Source organism: Bos indicus x Bos taurus, chromosome 3, assembly GCF_003369695.1.
Source record: "Bos indicus x Bos taurus breed Angus x Brahman F1 hybrid chromosome 3, Bos_hybrid_MaternalHap_v2.0, whole genome shotgun sequence".
NCBI classification, from domain to species: Eukaryota; Metazoa; Chordata; class Mammalia; order Artiodactyla; family Bovidae; genus Bos; species Bos indicus x Bos taurus.
This window is the reverse complement of record NC_040078.1, coordinates 108,526,130-108,544,007: the sequence shown is the minus strand read 5'-3', so window position 1 is coordinate 108,544,007 and position 17,878 is coordinate 108,526,130. Positions and strand designations below refer to the sequence as shown.

The following is a 17,878-nucleotide window of genomic DNA, read 5'->3' as shown; positions in this document are numbered from 1 at the left end:
TCAGGCAGCAGCAGGGAGGGAAGAAGGGGAGGGCGCTGCTGGCCGAGATAGGAGATGCAAAGGCACGGAAGTGTCTGCACAGCGTTGGCACAGTGCCCACCACCCAGTGAGTACTCCATAAATGCCAAGCATTATCGCTGTGGTTGGCTTATCTTCATTATGGTTATTAACCTGGACTCATTACTTAATATTTTTACTACCATAAAGGAGTTACTACAATGAATAAATGTCTAACTATACTGCACTTTTCCCTGAAGTTTTCTCAACTATAAAAGGGGCTGTTGTGAAGATCAGGTCTATAGCACACAGAGCACTGGGCAGGAGTGGTGGTGAGCAACATCGGAGGCGGCTGCATTTTCTCCCTCTCCTGGAGGCCAGCCCCTGGGGTTGCTGTGCCTGGGAGGCACAGAAGAAGAGGTATTTGGGGGGGTTTTAAAGATGACCAGTCAACAAAGCAGGGACTTGGCTAGGTGGAGTCACTGGGGGTTTCAAAAGTGACAAAGGTGGCTGGAATAGGAGCTCCTGGCCCTGGATGCAAGTCTTTCCAGCTGGGACAAGGCAGGTTGTACCTGCCTTTCTATTCTGACAAGGTCCTGATTTCAGAAAAAAAACTGTACCTGGCCCTGGGTGGGGCCCCCGTTGTGCGTGTACCTGTTCCAGTCACGCTGTACCTGTTGAGTGTTCCTGATTCTCAATGTGAAAAGTTACTTGCCTGGGTGTACCCTGTCTTGATAACTATGGCTCTGCCTCCAACCGTGTGTGAACCAAACTGTATACCTAATTCACTCGATCGTCCCGGACTGTACCTTCTGCACACTTGGACGCGGACCTGTGCCTGTGTAGCAGTACAGTTGGTCCGCCGATGACTGACTCGATGTGCGTATCTGCTTTAGCCTGGGCTTACCTCCCGCCTTGCGAGCCGTGCACTCCTGCCCTACAGATCTCCCCACCGCCAGGGCCCAGAGGTTCAGAGGATGGGGCTGCTGCCCGCGCCCCCTACCCCCATTCCAGGCCGGGCCGGCTACTCTGGGGCAGCGGGGGCGGGGCCGGAGGCCAGGACGGGGCGGGGCGGCGCGGCGCGGGGGCGGAGCAGGAAGGGGCGGTGGCCGCTCCGCCCCTCGCCGCCCAAGCCGGCTCTCGGCTCTCGCCTCCCCTGCCAGGCTTCCGCGTCACGGTCCCGGGCGCCACCTGCCCGCCCACTCGCCCCGTATAAAGTCGCCGGCGGCCTGGCCCCCGGGACTCGGCCCCATGGAGACGCCGCCGGCCGCTGCTGGCGTACGGCAGGGTGAGGCGCTCGCGGCTGGGAAGGGGAGCAGGCCTCCGGGGCGGGAGGAGGAGGGGGTGGGAAGGGCTGGAGCTGAGACCGACCGGAGCGGGAGGGACGTGGGGCCAGTCCACTCCGGCCTTGCCGATCCCCGGGGCCTCCTCTAACTTTGCCCAAGTCGGAGGATCCTGGGAGACCGAGGTCCGGAGTGGGAATCGGGCGAGAGCGAGGTTCTGGGCCGGGACACCCTCCGCGTCACCGAGCCCGGAGGCCAACCAGAGTTTCCCAGCAACTTTTCTCGCCGGTGGGTCTCCCTGGAAACTTCCCCTCCCCCGGTCCGGGAGTCCGGCCACGGGCCCCGCGCCTCCCGGCCTGGGCTTCGAGCAGTGGGCAGACGGACGCGAGGAGGCGATGGCTTCAACGGGGAAGCCCCCGCCACCCGCTTCCAGCGCACTTCCAACCCAGTGGGTTTCCACCTGAGAGCCCCGCCCCGTTTGCTGTGGGGGCGCGGCCGGGTCCTCGGAGGCCTCCCACGATTTCTGGATCCCCTGGTTGGCGGGTGGGGGGGTGAGGGGTGGTTGCTGGGGATGGGGTGGGAGGAGGAGTAAGACTGCCCAAGTTCAAATCCTTGCGTCACCAGCTAACAGCTGGATGACCTTGGGCAAGTTCTTAATGTCTGTAGCTGAACTTTCCTCCTTCATAAGATGGGAGTGATGCTCTCTAGCTGGGAAGGAGGATAATAGAGGGAACAGGCCAAGATGGCTTTGGATACTGCCACCCATATTGTTGGATGGAGAGGGAGGGACAGGAGATGGGGTGAGCAGGAAATCCAGTCCCATCCCTAACCCTCCTGGTTGTCCTACAGGAGCTATGAAAAGTGCCTTCCACCAATCTGAGCTGTGAGTGGCCAGTGAAGAGAGGCCCAGGCAGGAAGCCAGTCCCACCATGAGCCTGTGGGAACTTGAAGACCGCCGAAGCTGCCAGGGGACCCCCAGGCCGGCCCAGGAGCCCACGGCCGAGGAGGCAACGACTGCAGAGTTGCAGATGAAGGTTGACTTCTTCCGGAAGCTGGGCTACTCATCTGCTGAGATCCACAGTGTCCTGCAGAAGCTGGGCATCCAGGCAGACACCAACACAGTGCTGGGGGAGCTGGTTAAACATGGGTCAGCGGCCGAGCGGGAGCGCCAGGCATCGCCGGACCCCTGCCCTCAGCTGCCTCTGGTCCCCCGGGGTGGGGGCACCCCCAAGGCTCCCACCGTGGAGACTTATCCACCCGAGGAAGACAAGGAGGGCAGTGACCTGAGACCCATAGTCATCGATGGGAGCAACGTGGCCATGAGGTACATGTCGCTTTTGTGTTCAAGACCCTGGCCTCTGGCTGGGATTGGTGGCCACGTCTCTACACCTCTTGTAGAGAGGACTTCAGGAAGGAGTTTGGTCTCTTCTCTAGACTGGTCTAGAGGAAGGGAAAGCCCTCTATGGAGGTCCTACTGTGTGCCAGGAGTCTCCCTTAATCCTCGCAGCTTCTTGGAAGTGGGTTTTAGGGCTGTTTGAGGGGGCTCAAAGAAGTACTCTGGGGCCCACTTCTCGTAAATGCCAGAGCAAGGATTCGAACTCAGGTCCCTCTGACTCTAAAGCTGCCTTATGCTCTCCATGAGGGATCAGACTGTGGGCTCCAGCTTATTCACATAGGAGCCTTCTTCCTCCTCTTTGAGATGGGGCTCACCACCCTTGAGGTGGTGCTTGTGAGGAATGAATGCCTGGAACCTGGAGAGAAGGGCTTGTTCATCATTGGTGGTGGTTGTTATCATTACTGTTATTCAGAGTCTGGGACTGCTGGGGCCTTGTTGTCTCAGACCTGGGCTCGCGTGGAAGCCGGCTCAGCTACTGAGGCCTTTGCAGCTGTGACCAAGAGTAACCTTGAGGACCTGGCGACATCAGGGGTGTGGGCGGGTAGCTTGATGCTTTGGCTCCAGGGGCTCAATGACTTGGGTTGCCTCTGCTTCTGCTGAAGCCACCTAGGCTAGACTGGGCTCTCAGGGCCCCCCAGGGACCAGAGCTAGGCCTGGGCCCCAGTAACCATCCCCACCTCTCCCCTATGCAGGCTCCCATGGCGGGGCTGGGGGGTAGCTGCTGCTGACTCCAGAGAACCCAGACCTCCCTTCCATTCAGCCCTGCCCTCTGGCCTCGCTTTCTCCCTGTCCTTTCAAGGCAGGCTGGTGAGTCAGGGCTGGGTGGCTAGTTCACAAAGAAAAGTTCCTGCGGGTGTGGATGCGGAGACCCCAGACATGGGTGTGGAGTGGGAAGGACTCCTTCCCCCGCCTCCCCGAGGGCTCTCCCAGGTGGGCTTCTTGAGGCCTCTATACCTCTGCCCACCCCCCGCCACCCCCCGTCTGCCCCTCCCATACCTGGCCGAGCTCAACTGTCTGCCTGGTCCCGGCCCAGCTCAGTAGATGTGCAGGTGGCCCTCCTCCAGCCACTTTTGGGTCCGTCATCCCGTCTCTGAAATGGTTTGAGCCTAGGTGGAAACTGAGGCAAGCTGGCATCCACAAGCCCGCGGCAGCTGGTCACCCTACGTGCTTTGAGAGTTGGGGGACCCCTCTCGGGCTGCAGTAGCAGTTGACTGGGTCAGGAGCTGGGATCCCTTAGCGACTCCCTCCTCTGGGGGGCGTGGGCCCGAGGGCTGAGCCCCGGGGGCAGCCATGTGCAGTGTGTGTTTGTATCCTGGCCGGAGGAGGAGGAGCCGGGCAGGAGGAGGGGCAGGTGGTGGAGGGCCTGGCCAGAGGCCTAGCTGCTCGGGGTTTTCTGAGCTGGGGCAGTAGCAAAAGGGGAATTCCAGCCTCTAGCTTCCTGTCTCAGCTGCTGCTGGGTTCGTACCCTCCTGCCCCCTCCCGCCCCAGGGCAGGCGGGCCAGCCCCTACCATATGCAAATCGTGGGGAAATTCACCTCTTGTTTCCTTCTAAGGGAATTTTTCTCCACTTGCTGGGCCGAGCCCAGGCAGATCTTTTCACCTGGGTAGCCTGCCTTGGCCCTGCCCTCTACCCAAGGCGGGCATCTGGAGTCTCCAGCAGAAGCACACGTCTTCCAATGTCTCGTTAGGCTGAGGGCCCCTGACTTTCTGGGCCAGCACGACTGCGGTGAGGGTGAGAGGATGTCTGGTTTTCCTCTGCCAGCAGAGCTTCCTCCAGGGCAGTGAGAAGGACTGAGGTTAGCTGCAGACAGGCGCTCCTGGCTTGGGGGGGCAGGATCTGGGCTTGACTCGAGGGACGGCCACACGTGCTTGACTTCTGCCAAGAGTAAGGCTCTGGCTGCCTGCTTAAGGAATATTCTGGGGGCTGGGACGACTGAGAGCAGACTTGTCCCCAGCTAAGGTTTCTGATTCCCAGAAGCAGTGCTCTGTCCCGGAAGCCCCAGTGGACCCCGAAGTCCCAGGGCCTGCGAGTGCTGGCCTGGGAGGGGGCATGTGCAGGTCCACACATGTGCACAGGAGGAGGCAGGGAGATGAGGAGCTGTCAGGACACCCCACCTGGGGTCCTGACAGAGGAGCAGGAGTTTGCCAGATGCATGATTTTCCCTGTTCCCAGCCTGCCCCACCCACTGAACCCTTTTGTTCAAACTCAAGCTTGGGAGTTATTGGGTTTTTTTTTTTTCCTCTCCTAAAGAAACCTTAGCTCTCCTGTTAGGGGTCAGAAGGCAGTCTGACGTGGGTTCAAGTTCAACCTCTTACCAGTAGCCAGGGAGCTTTAGAAGGATCTCAGAGCCTTGTAAGGATGAAGCCAAGGAGGTATGCAGTGCACCTGGGCTCCGGTAGGGGCTGGGTACCCATCCATTCAGGCCTGCTGTGAGGGCTGTCGCTTGCCTTTGTACCATCCGGTCATCAGCACCTGTAGGGGTTAGGAGCACAGCCTCTGGGTATGCATCTCTGTTTGACCATCGCTACTTGTGATGCTGGCAACTGGTTGCCCTCTGTGGACCAGTTTCCTCACCTGAATAAAAGAGCAAAGTTCCTCTCATGACAGTCCCCTCCTCAGAGGCTTACTGATGATTCAGTACTGAGCACGGAGATCAGGGCCTGGCTCACAGCTCTCAGTAAATGTTAACTTTTATTATAAGCGGGCCAGCGGATGGCAGCAAGGAGGCCCCACCTGGCAGGGATGAGCTCTGCCTTCAGGTTGGACTTTGCCTCACCTACAATTTACAGAGACCTTTAGCCCTGGGAGTCCCAGCCTCACTCCTCGACAGCCTCCACGCCCGCCCTCCCTCCCTTTCTATCTTTCTTGGGGCTCTAGCTATCGCCCGCCCCCCCACCCAAACCCACCCACAGGATGTGGTCGGCCATGGAGTTGCCTCTTTTGCGTAATGCTTATTCTGTTTTATTTGCCAAATATGAGTCTGAGTTGTTCACTGAGGGGTAGGGGCTGTTGGGGAGGGAGGCCCATCTGGCTCCTTCCCATGCCCTCGCCTGGTCCTGGAGCCCTGTCATGACACCCGGTATTACCTGGGAGACCCCGTCCCCCCCGTGAAGCCAGATGGAACCTCCACTTTGTTGGACTGTCTTTGGCCTCCAGCAGACAGGACCATTGTCCCACTGACAGGGGGCCCTTCTGAAGGAGGCTGCGGTCCCTCAGGCCCATTTATCAGATAGAGAAACTGAGCCAGGGCCACCTCAGGGCTTGCTTCTGGATCCAGCCGCGTTTGGATGGGCTGAGGTCTGGTCCACAGCCCACAGCAGTAGGGGTGTCCCCTCTCCCAGCTCGGCTGCTGGCAGAGTCCCCAGAGGCTTCCAGACCCATCTTTTCACCTCGGGTCACGCCCTCCTGGGAGGGGTGAGGCGGTCCAGGCGTTCGCTCTAGGGAATCAGGGCAGTGGGAGGAAAAGCAGTCTTCTTTCACTTTCACACTGAAGGGCCCTGTGGCCGCCTCCTGCCCCGAAATGAGGGTTGACTCGAGGCTCCCCCCTCACCCTCCTCAGTCCCACTCCCTGCAGTTTGAACAGGCCTGAACTCTAATCCAACTTTAATCCAGAGCAATCTGGTTTCTCCTCCCCAGCCCCCACCCACAGCCCTGCCGAGCCGGCAAGGGAGGGGTGGTGACTCAGTTCGCCTGTGGACATCTGTGTCCCTGTGGTCCCAGCGCCTTTCCCCCACCCCCAGGTGTGTTGTAAGCGGCCTGACCCTGCCCCACATGGGGAGCAGGTGCTGCCAGATTCCTGGGCGTCTCCTTGCTGTCTGTTGGGAGATGGAACCTCAGGAAAAAAAAAGCCCCAGGTCTGGTCATCACAGCCTGTGTGGGAACCAGCAGTGAATACAGGCACAGGACCCCCAGCCAGAGGGCGGGGGGCCGAGCCCAGTGGCTCTACCAGCCAGGGCAGGGGCTGGAGGGCAGCCCGCCTCCCTCCTGTGCAGGCCAAGGCGACAGCAGGCTGACCCTGCCCTCCTCTCCTCCCCAGCCATGGGAACAAGGACGTCTTCTCCTGCCGGGGGATCCTCCTGGCAGTGAATTGGTTCCTGGAGCGGGGCCACACAGACATCACCGTGTTTGTGCCGTCCTGGAGGAAAGAGCAGCCTCGCCCAGATGTGCCCATCACTGGTGAGTGGCACCTCGGACGGGGCGTGGTCTCTCTGCTGCGGTTCTCCTCCAGAGAGACCCTTTGGGTGTGAGCAACAGCTTCCAGGCCCCAAGCAGGAACCAGCATTTCTTTCCCTGGCTTTTGCTGTCTTCAGCATCCCTGCTCTGAACAGTGGTCCTTGGAGGTCACCCTGGGCAGCCTCTACCTCCGGGTAGTGGGCACCTCCCTTACCTAATGGTGGCAGGCTCTTGCCATATACCCTGCGGCACAGGGGCAGGGTGACATAGCAGCTAAGTCCCTGGGCTCTGTAATCCTGGCTCAGTCCCTTCTGGCTAGGCCACTTGCCCCTCATCTGAGACACGGGTCGGGTGAGAGCTTGATAACTTTGCGGGGTGGGTGTCAGCATCACAGCAGTTAATCGACCTAAGTACTCAGCAGAACGCCTGGCACATAGCGGATGCCAGCTGCTGGCACGTAACGGGTTCCGGCCGCTACCATTGCTCTTACATGAGCTCCTGACCTTTGTAGGGAGAGCCCAGGTTTGTTTCTCTGGACGTCTTGATGTGGGGGCAGGCTGGCTAGCATCGCCCGTTCCAGGAAAAGAGGCCCCTTCTGGGTGGGTCCGTCTGTCCTGGCTGAGACACTCATCTGGCCTCAGCTCAAGCCGGAACTCATTGCCAGATCCCCCCAGGACAGGCTGGGTGCGACCAGGCCTGGCGTCCACGGGGGAGATGGAGGCAGCCCAGCCTTCTCTGGCCAGCCTGTTCTCGGGGGTTCTTGGTATCTGGGCAGGAAACGAGGTGCCAGGTCCAGCAAGGCGCAGGGGTCCTTGGCCTCCACAGAGCCCCTTCCTGTTCCCGTGACCCTGGAGTTGAGAGCCTGGCTACCAGGGGTCAGGGAGCCATGCGGGCTGGCTGCGAGTCCAGGCTGGGCCCTGACCTGCATGCGCCCTTGCTGCCTCCCAGATCAGCACATCCTGCGGGACCTGGAGAAGAAGAAGATCTTGGTGTTCACACCGTCGCGGCGGGTGGGTGGCAAGCGGGTAGTCTGCTATGACGACCGCTTCATCGTGAAGCTGGCCTTTGAGTCGGACGGCATCGTGGTCTCCAATGACACGTACCGGGACCTGCAGGGCGAGCGGCAGGAGTGGAAGCGTTTCATCGAGGAGCGGCTGCTCATGTACTCCTTTGTCAATGACAAGTATGTCCCCACCACTGCCGGAGCGGCTCGGGAGGGACTGGGCTGGGGTGGCTCTGTGGCTGAGCCGTGTGGTCTTGGGCCTGGGCAGCTCTGAGCTCAAGACGGACAGGACCCCACAGGGGAGCGGCCAGGCTGGGAGAGGGCTGGGCTCTCTGGTTTAGGGGCTGGGTCAGGAGCTTTTGGGACAGGATGTGGTCAGTGCTTCAGGATAGTCTCTCCAGTTCCCAGCCCCAAGGCTCTGACCAGAGGCCAGCAGATGCAGCCTTAGATCCAGACTTCAGGCCTCAGCGAGCTCCCAGCAGGAGAGTCACCCCTGACTGTAGCCCTCTGGACTGGGACCTCCTCCCTGCCTCAGGACAATCCCCCCAGCACCTGGGGGTATCCTACTGGGTGGACATTAGTTTTAGGAGCTGCCCCCTCTTCGTCCTAGTGAGGTTCCCTATCCAGCCCCTCCCCAGCACTGGGAAGTCCCCCATCACCTCTTCCCTGTCTTCTGCAGGTTCATGCCCCCCGATGACCCTTTGGGCCGTCATGGGCCGAGCCTGGACAACTTCCTGCGTAAGAAGCCGCTCACATCAGAGCACAAGAAGCAGCCGTGTCCCTATGGTAAGAGCCTGGGCCCCAGCCTCCTGGGCCATCCTCACAGCATCCCCTGATCGCTCGCCCAAATCAGCCTGCACCCACCCCATGTTTCTTGGACTGGCCCTTCCGTCTCCCACTCCCTGGTTCTAGGTAAAGGTGAAGCTGAAGTCACTCAGTCGTGTCCGACTCTTTGCTACCCCATGGACTGTAGCCTACTAGGCTCCTCAGTCCATGGGATTTTTCAGGCAAGAGTACTAGAGTGGGGCCATTTCCTTCTCCGGGGGGTCTTCCTGACCCAGGGACTGAACCCGGGTCTCCTGCATTGCAGGTAGACGCTTTACCGTCTGAGCCACCAGGGAAGCCCTGGTTCTATATCCACCCCCCTGAATTCTCTCCCAGGGAGGAAATGCACCTACGGGATCAAGTGCCGATTCTTGCACCCCGAGCGGCCGAGCCGGCCCCAGCGCTCCGTGGCCGACGAGCTCCGCGCCAACGCCCTGCTGCCACCCTCCAGGGCCGCGAGCAAAGACAAAAACAGCCGGCGGCCTTCACCCTCCTCTCAGCCCGGCTCTCTGCCAACAGAGCACGAGCAGTGCAGCCCGGACAGGAAGAAGCTGGGGGCCCAGGCGTCTCCAGGAACCCCCCGGGAGGGCCTGATGCAGACCTTTGCCCCGACAGGCAGGAGCCTCCCTCCTAGTGGGAGCAGTGGCGGCAGCTTCGGGCCCTCAGAGTGGTTCCCGCAGACCCTGGACTCTCTCCCCTACGCCTCCCAGGACTGCCTGGACTCGGGCATCGGCTCCCTGGAGAGCCAGATGTCAGAACTCTGGGGGGTTCGAGGAGGGGGCCCTGGCGAGCCGGGCCCACCTCGGGGCCCTTATGCCGGCTACTGCACCTACGGGGCAGAGCTCCCTGCCACCCCGGCCTTCTCGGCCTTCAGCCGGGCCCTGGGTGCCGGCCACTTCAGCGTCCCCGCTGACTATGCACCCCCGCCGGCCGCCTTTCCACCTCGGGAATACTGGTCTGAGCCATACCAGCTGCCCCCGCCCACCCAACGCCTGCAGGAGCCCCAGGCACCTGGCCCAGGAGCTGACAGGGGCCCCTGGGGTGGGGCAGGCAGGCTGGCGAAGGAGCGAGCCAGCGTGTACACTAAGCTGTGTGGAGTCTTCCCCCCACACCTGGTGGAGGCCGTGATGTCGCGCTTCCCGCAGCTCCTGGACCCCCAGCAGCTGGCCGCCGAGATCCTCTCCTACAAGTCCCAGCACCTCAGTGAATAAAGCCGGCCCAGCCGCCCCGGGGGCAGCACCTCCGAGAGCTGCCAGGCTGGGCCGTGGGCCCTTGAGCAGCCCGGCCCCGAGGCCCACCACAAGAGGCTGGACAGAGGGAGGACTCAAGTAGGGAAGGGAACCCCAAACCAAAGATCCTGTAGGATTGCTTCTGGCCCCTCCAGCCGCCCCCGGCCCGAGGGCTCAGGAGTGATCAGCCTGTTGATGCACATTGTATCTGTAGTTTCAGGAGACGCTGCCAGTAACGGCTGTCAGTCCGTGGCTAAGGCCCAAACCCTCCTTTCTCTCAGAGGGCGGGGAGGGAGGCAGGGGGGTGCAGAGGCCTGGGCTGGGGGCCCTGTGCACAGCCCCCCCACCTCCACCCCGCCGCTGGGACGCCGGCCCTGGCTGGCTCGTTGGGCACCGTGTGCCCGCCCTCTGTGGGCTCTCCTCTTAAGCCAATGAGGCCTCATCCGCGCTCTCCATGCGGTACGTGGCTTCATGTTAGTAAGCAAGATGCTTCTTAATAACCCACCTCCGTCCCACTCTGTGCGCCTGTCCCCCATGCCTGCAGGGGTCCAGGGCAGTCTGTCTTACCCTTTCCGCCCCGCCCTCCTCTGTATTCAGAGCCGTCTAGCCCTTCCCCAAGGCGGGGATACATATATGTCTGTGTACAGGTGTAAACATTAAATATTTTACACGGAAAGCCCTTGCCTCTCTTCACACTTCAATAAAGTACAATGTGAGTGCTCTAAAAGGTGATGGTCTTTGTTGCTTGGGGGTGGAGCTGGCTTCTGGGTGACGGAAGGTCAGTAGGTGGGCACCCCAGGTCTGCCTCCACACTCGCTCTCTGACCCTTCTCTGAAGGAAGGTTGCTGAGTTCCACGGAAAGCGCTCTGTCCCTTGGGGCAGAAGCATCCTTCCCGAGGCTTGGGTCAGGCCCTGGGAGGAGGTAGCTGTGGACACATGGGCAGGGAGTCAGGAAGCAGCGGTGTAGAGCTTGGAGTCCTGAGCCTACAGAGTGAGGAAGAGGTGCTATTGAGAGGACTGGGAGGTGGGCCAGGCTGTCCCCTTTTCTCTGCCCTGCAACCAGGCTGAGCGTTCAGGAGAGCCTGGGGAGTGGCTGTGGGGCTCAGCTTTGCCCCGTCCTCCCAGATGTTGCCCTGCTCCAGGCGAGGAGCCGAGTAGGAGGCCCTGGGGCGGAACCGTCCTGAAGAGGCCCTGCCAGGGTAACCCCCAAGCAGGAGGTTAGGGGTTCTGGCCCCAAACCCAAGAATAGGCTCTGCCACCACGTCTGTCCCCTGGGTCTCAGTTTCCACGTCTGTGAAGCAGGGATGATGATGCCTGCCTTCCAGTGTTGTGCCTTACATTCACGTTGGCGCTCACTAACAGGCTTCACATGGTGCTCACCTCCTGCTATCATCTCAACCTTCCCTTCTGCCCCTGCGAGGGAGGAGGCCCGGCAGGAGTTTGTTCTTCTTTTTGGTTTTGGGGGTTTTGTTTGTTAGTTTGTTTTTCCAGATAAATGAGGTATAGGGACTTCGCTGGTGGTCCCGTGGCTAAGACGCCACGCTCCCAAGTGCAGGAGGCCCAGGTTCTATCCCTGGGCAGGGAACTAGATCCCACGTGCCACATCTAAGAGCTCACACGCCACAGCTAAAGATCCCGCATGCCGAAATGAAGATCAAAGATCAAGCATGCCACAACTAAGACCCAGCACGGCCAAATACACAAAACGTGTTTCAAAAAGGAGGTATAAATGTTAAATATTTTAAGTGAAAAGCTAGACTTGTCAGATGAGCCCTAAACACGATCAGCAATTGGTAATTATATCTTTGAACGTCTCACAAATTTGTACTTAGAATTTGTGAAACTTTCTTTTTTTTCAGAGAAGATTTGTTTATTTATTTTGGCTGTGCTGGGTCTTCGTGCTGTGTGCAGGCTTTGTCCACTTGCAGCCAGCGGGGGCTGCTCTTTGTTGCCGGGCATGAGCTTCTGGTTGCAGTGGCTTCTCTTGTTGGGGGGAAGAGCTCTGGGTGCACAGGCCCCAGTAGCTGCAGCGCCGTGGACTCAGGAGTTGTGGCTCACAGGTGTAGTCGCTCCTTGGTGTGCGGGATCTTCCTGGACCAGGGATCAAACCCGTGTCCCCTTGCTTTGGCAGGCTTAATCACGACCACCAGAGAAGCCCTGTGAAGCTTTTATACTACTTTTTTTTTTCTTCCCTAGAAATAGCTTTCCCACACAACAACCATGCAGCCTGTTGTAGGAAAGGCGACGCTGGCCATCTCTCTGCTTGTTAGCCCTCCCACCCCACCCCGTTGTTCTTGGCCCTGAACACCCTGTAGAAGCCTGCACTTGAGGCGAGAATCCAGGCATGACATGGGAGTGACTTCAGCAAACATGACTTCCAAGCCCCCACAGAGTGCTCGTCCAGGTAGGTGCCCTGTGCCTGCGATGTCCAGCCACCTCGGGAGGCTGTATCTGCAACCAAGAAAGGTCGTTGCCCTATTTATAAAATAGCTTTCCCAGTCAGGAACTGTATTCCAGATTAAAGGCCCTTTATGAGCCTTTGTGTTTATAGATGGGAAGCTAAAATACCGGACTGTCCAGTTCATTATCAGCCACTGACAAAGCTGTGACTTGCCCAAGGTCCCATGGAGGAAGACAAACCGGGGCAGGGCCTCAGCTTGGGCTCCCCTGGCCCCACAAACCTGAGGAAGGGAGGGAGCTCCAGACGCTAGTTCGCAGTGACTCTCAGGCCCCAAGAGAGACGGAGGTGGCGGGGGTGCCCTCAGCCCTGTGCCTCACAGTCACGCAGGTTTACACCTGCGTGTGCTGGGCTCAGTCGCTCAGTCGTGTCCACCTCTTTGCGACCCCATGGACTGTATGTAGCCCCCCAAGCTCCTCTGTCCACGGGGATTCTCCGAGCAAGAATGCTAGAGTGGGTTGCCATGCCCTCCTCCAGGGGATCTTCCCAACTCAGGGATCAAACCCAGGTCTCCCATATTGCAGGTGGATTCTTGACTGTCTGAGCCACCAGGGAAGCTCAAGAATGCTGTAGTGGATAGTCTATCCTTTCTCCAGGGGATCTTCCCAACCTGAGAATCAACCCAGGGTCTCCTGAATTGCAGATTCTTTACCAGCTGAGCTATGAGGGAAGCCCTTACATCTACATGGTAACTTCTAACGCAAGAGCTGACCTGACACCCTCCCTGCCCAGCAGCTCCACCCAGGCAGCACCCCCAAGCCCGCTGCATACCACAGGGTGGGGTGGGGTGGGGGGTGTGAAGGCCCTGAGGCCCCAAGGGAGGTCTGGAAGGAGAAGTAGGTTGCCTTCACCCCTCTGCCAATCCCACCAGCCTGCATCCATAGACTTGAAGGCGCACACTGGGTGCTTGGCACAGAGCTGAACTCTGGTCATTCACGCCTTCTGCTCTGTAAGGAGCAGGCGGGGGAAGCAGATCTCACAGGCACGTGGGCAGAGGGCAGCAGGTCTGGGTGCTAGTTGACTGTCTAGGGGCCGTATCTGGGGAAGCAGATCTTACAGGCAGGTGGGCAGGGGGCAGGGGACAACAGGTCTGGGTGCTGGCGGACCAACTAGGGGCCATGTCTGGCTTTGCTGTCTCTTTGGCAGGCACAGACAAGGGCAGCAGAGCCCGAGCAGCCAGTGCCAGCTGGGGCCAGCTCTCTGAGGACTGAGTCAGTTCAGTGCCCTGTCATCTGTACTTCCCCAGCAGCCTCGACCTGGCTGGGGCTGTCCAGGGCTTGGAGCCTCCCCTCCAGGCCTCTTTCTCAATCTGGCTTCCAGTCAGAGCTGCTTAGAGGCTGCCAGACCCAATGCCCGGCATGTTTCTTTCCCACGAGTCGGATTTTTAACTGTGAAGTTCTCCCCACCAACTCCCGCCCCACCCGCTGAAACATCTTTGTTCACAAGGCTTCAGCGTCCCCTCCCATGGCAGGGACGCAATGGTCCCTGCTTCTCCCTGGAATTGGCAAGAGGACACCTCAGTCTGAGTGGTAGCAGCTCGGAATAAAGTAGCCCTGGGTCCAGGTCCCCGCCACTGGCTATATGGCTCTGGCCACCTCACTCAGCTTTCTCACAGCCTGGCTTTTCTGGGGCACACACTACAGGGTTGTGAAGTGCGAAAGGAAGACAAAGATCATATGATGTCACTTGCATGCGGAATCTAAAAAAGGGTACAAACGAACTTATTTAGAAAACACAAGTATGAGTCACAGATGTAGACAACAAGCTTAATGGTGAGCCAGGGGAAAGGGGTGGTGGGGAGGGGTAAATTGGGAGGCTAGGGTGACATAGACACTATTATATATAAAACAGATAACTAGTAAGGAGCTACTGTAGAGCGCAGGCAGCACTGCTCAATACTCTGAATGACCTGGATGGGAAGAGAATCTAAAAAAGAGTGTGTGTATGTATAACTGAATCATTTTGCTGTACACCTGAAACCACCACATTGTAAATCAACTATACTCCAATAAAAATTTAAAAAAATAAACACTTGGGGGGAAAAGGTGTGAAGTGCAGGGCGGGAGGGCCAGAACGTGACCCTGAGACAGGAGCTCAAGTCGCTGAGGTGTTGGAGGGATCAAGCTTCGGGCACTGCCCAGCCTCCTCTTTCCTCCTTTTGTTTTCCTGGTTCCAGAGACTGAAAGCCAATGGGGAAAACAGAGCATATGCAAATCCCTGCATTGGGAAATGATCCTGGGGCACTCAAGGAGGAGGGCCTCCTGCCAGCCCTTCCCAGAACCCTACAGGCCCCCCACCCCACCCCACCCGACCCTGGGGCTCTCACCGGCTGGGGCCTGACCCTGAGTCTTCCTGCAAGTTCTGTCCCGTGCACAGGTTAACCACACTCCAGGAGCGCAGGATGACTACGGAAAGCTCGGCCACCCCCTGGCAGAGAACTGGATGAAATTCCCTGCCCACTCTTGTCCCCATTCCACTGAGCCCGCCTGAGAATCCAGCAGTCCCTAAAGACCTGGGGACCTAAACTAGGTACAAATGCCGTCCCCAGCCCCCAGGCTGTGAACCCCCCCAGCAACCCTGGTCTCCTGCAAGGTGGCGTGGGCCGTGGCTGGGAGAGGCCACCAGCCGCCATCGCAGCTGCCCGCCCTCCCCTCCCACCGGTGCTGTTCCGTGCCCTCCCTTCTCCCCTCAAGCCTCCTGAAAAGCCAGGGTTGGGGTCTCCCTTGCCCGCCCCGAAGGAGGCGCTGGGCGGGCCTCTATCTCAGACAGAGAAGCTGGGATTCAGTGAGTCACAAATCTAGAGTTGGGAGGAGGGGGAGGGCCATCAGCCCAAGCTCTGGGCCCAGACGGTCGCCGGGGCCCCACCCCGCAGGAAAGCAGTCCCGGGGTCCCAGCACTTCTGCCTTTGGGGTGCTCCAACCTCTGGTTTATTCATTAATCTATTTTTCCCTATATACATAGTAGAGTGGGTAAAGGGTGGTGAGTAAGAACCTGTTCTGGGGACCTCCTAGTTCATGGAAGGGCGTGGGAGATTTGGCTAAAAGGGACAGGAAGTAGAGCCCTACAATTAAGGAAACTGGAGCCCTGCCAGGCCACGGTATGTAAATCCTTCCGGCTAGTTCCTGGAGCGGGAGGAGGACCCGGCTGTCATTTTAGGGTGCGGCCTCAAAGCCCAGCTCAAGGTCGCTGCTGGTGATCTCAAACGGCTCACTCATTTAAGAAACGGCTGTAAAACTAGGTGGGGGGCGGGGGAGAATTGGGCAACCCACCCACCACACAGAGTTAGGCTTGCTGCTGGGAGGCAGGTCACTGGGACGGGTCTAAAGGCTCCTATCCTGGCTCCTCTCCAGGGAAGAGCCTCGCTAAGGCCAGGGGCGCTGGGGTGCTCCGCCTGCCACCTTCCGGCGCCTCCCGGTATGACAGTCTGGGGAGCAAGGGGCCCCCAGCTAGAGAAAGCCCACAGGCAGCCACGAAGACCCAGCACAGCCAAAAATAAATAATTTGTTTAATTTTTAAAAGAGTATGCTACCCACTTCTGTTACACACGTGAATGTTGCTCATATAAGTACAAGGTTCTTCTGGAAGGACAACTGGGAGCAGAGAGCAGGTGGCCCAACTTTCCATTGACTTCAGTACCATTTGAATACATGTCATTTGAATGTATTACTTATTCAAATTACATATTTTAAAGTATCCTTGGGTAAGGGGCTTCCCTTATAGCTCAGATGGTAAAGAATCCACCTGCAATGTGGGAAACCTGGGTTCAATCCCTCTGTTGGGAAGATCCCCTGGAGGAGGGCATGGCAACCCACTCCAATATTTTTGCCTGGAGAATCCCCACGGACAGAGGAGCCTGGTGGGCTACTGTCCAAGGAGTCACAGAGTAAGACACAACTGAGTGACTAAGTACATCCTTGGGTAGAGAAATAAGTCATGGGGGGTGGGGATGGGAGTCTGAGGAGAGCTGTATTGGCCAGGGGTCTCTCTTTTTTTTTTCTTCCTGTCACTGCATAGCTCATTGGATCTTAGTTCCTCAATCAGGGATTGAACCCAGGTCCACAGCAATGAAAGCTCAAAGTCTTAACCAATGGACCGCCAGGGAATTCCCAGCTATTGTTTATTTTTGTGCATAATCGGTAAAAACCTGGTGCACACTTACCCCCAACACATGTATGTTGTTAAATCATGATAACTGCCATTTTGGAAGATCAAAATGGTTGATTGCTTGTGGTTCAACCCTAATACTTATAAATTATCTTCCAAGTACTAATAAATGAATATTTCCGTATATTCTATAACACAAAGTGAAGAACTAAATAAGACTGAGCCTGAAAGTAACATAAACCAAAGGCTCCCCTGTTCTTCCCAGCCCCCATCACCCTCCTTGGGGACCACACCTTTTGAAATGGGGATCAGAATCAACTTTGTTACAGCTCCTCTCAAGTGGGAGAAAATAGTTACTCCACAGAGGTAGTTTTTCAAAGGGAAAATTGTTTCAAATTATGGAGCTTGCCACTTAATAATTAATTCAGGCTTGATAACATTAATTTAGATTAACACAGGAATAAGGACCCCAACCCCTTCTTCTTATCTCTGCATCTCTAATGCACATGGCCCCTGCAGGCACTGAACAGGAGCCAGCCCAGGAGAAGTAAATGCGTACAAAGTACAATCCAACTCCCTCTCCACACCACGGCCAAACCAGAGCAGCGCCCCGAGTCAGGCTTCCGATGCAAGGCCTTAGTTTTTGTTTATGTAATTGTCCGCACTGGGTCTTAGCTGCAGCGTGCAGTATCTTTAATTGTGGCGTGCGGGATCTAGTTCCCTGACCAGGGATTGAACCTGGGCCCCTGCATTGGGAGCTCGGAGTGTTAGCCACTAGACCACCAGGAAAGTCCCCCTGATGTGAGTTTTTAAGTGTAATGATGCCTTAGTAATTTGGAGTAAGGCTAAGGGGCAGAGGAGTCAGCATAAAAGCAAAAACTAAGTCACAGTGTTTCAAAACAGCATCCTTACTGCTCTCAAGCTTGGGCCCTGTAATCCCGGTTTCAGTTCCCTTACTTACCACATAGCTCAAGACGTCAACATTGCCCTCTTTAGAACACACACTTAGAGGGTGCCCAGATCATCCCAGCACCCAAAGACCACTCTGGGAATCAGAAGTAATGCTAATGCCTGCTTCCTCCTCTTCCATAGTAAGGGATTTTCTTCTAAGTAAAGAGAATAAACTCCATTATCATGAAAACATTTCACCTATTTCCAGATCAATTTCCTACAGCACTCCGAAGGCCCCCAAGATGGGGACAGCAGCTTGGACAGGCAGGGTGCTCCACCCTCACTGGCCCTCGTGACACGTCCCTCGGTCTCTCCCTAGGCCCCCAAATAGCTTCTCAGCTTCTACTCTGTGGATTGTTCCCACTCTCCGTGTTCACCTTTGAGGGTCTGATGGTATTTTTAACACTGAGCTAGTCCTTAGCTCCTGAAAGACAGGCATTTGAGACTCCCTCGAAAGC

General features: G+C 57.7%; 2 protein-coding genes across 2 annotated transcripts; one reads left to right on the top strand and one right to left on the bottom strand.

Moving 5' to 3' along the window:
- Positions 1-996: 996 nt before the first annotated feature.
- LOC113890364 (basic salivary proline-rich protein 4-like) lies at positions 997-1,965 on the bottom strand. The gene is made up of 2 exons (XM_027538260.1): positions 1,897-1,965; positions 997-1,845 (listed from the first exon to the last, which is right to left on the bottom strand). Exons 1-2 carry the CDS (start codon positions 1,963-1,965, stop codon positions 997-999), a joined length of 918 nt encoding a protein of 305 aa, XP_027394061.1.
- ZC3H12A (zinc finger CCCH-type containing 12A) lies at positions 1,134-10,634 on the top strand. The gene is made up of 6 exons (XM_027537801.1): positions 1,134-1,285; positions 2,130-2,604; positions 6,714-6,853; positions 7,799-8,033; positions 8,533-8,639; positions 9,015-10,634. Exons 2-6 carry the CDS (start codon positions 2,210-2,212, stop codon positions 9,887-9,889), a joined length of 1,752 nt encoding a protein of 583 aa, XP_027393602.1. The 5' UTR covers positions 1,134-1,285; positions 2,130-2,209; the 3' UTR covers positions 9,890-10,634.
- The last annotated feature ends 7,244 nt before the right edge of the window (positions 10,635-17,878 follow it).

Excerpts from the sequence above, each read along its gene's own strand:
- LOC113890364 (XM_027538260.1), bottom strand. The coding sequence starts at position 1,965 with ATGAAGGAGGAAAGTTCAGCTACAGACATTAAGAACTTGCCCAAGGTC. Across the intron at positions 1,846-1,896 it reads TCCAGCTGTTAGCTGGTGAC|CAACCACCCCTCACCCCCCC; the intron begins GCAAGGATTTGA and ends CCCCATCCCCAG.
- ZC3H12A (XM_027537801.1), top strand. The coding sequence starts at position 2,210 with ATGAGCCTGTGGGAACTTGAAGACCGCCGAAGCTGCCAGGGGACCCCC. Across the intron at positions 2,605-6,713 it reads GGGAGCAACGTGGCCATGAG|CCATGGGAACAAGGACGTCT; the intron begins GTACATGTCGCT and ends TCTCCTCCCCAG. Across the intron at positions 8,034-8,532 it reads TACTCCTTTGTCAATGACAA|GTTCATGCCCCCCGATGACC; the intron begins GTATGTCCCCAC and ends TGTCTTCTGCAG.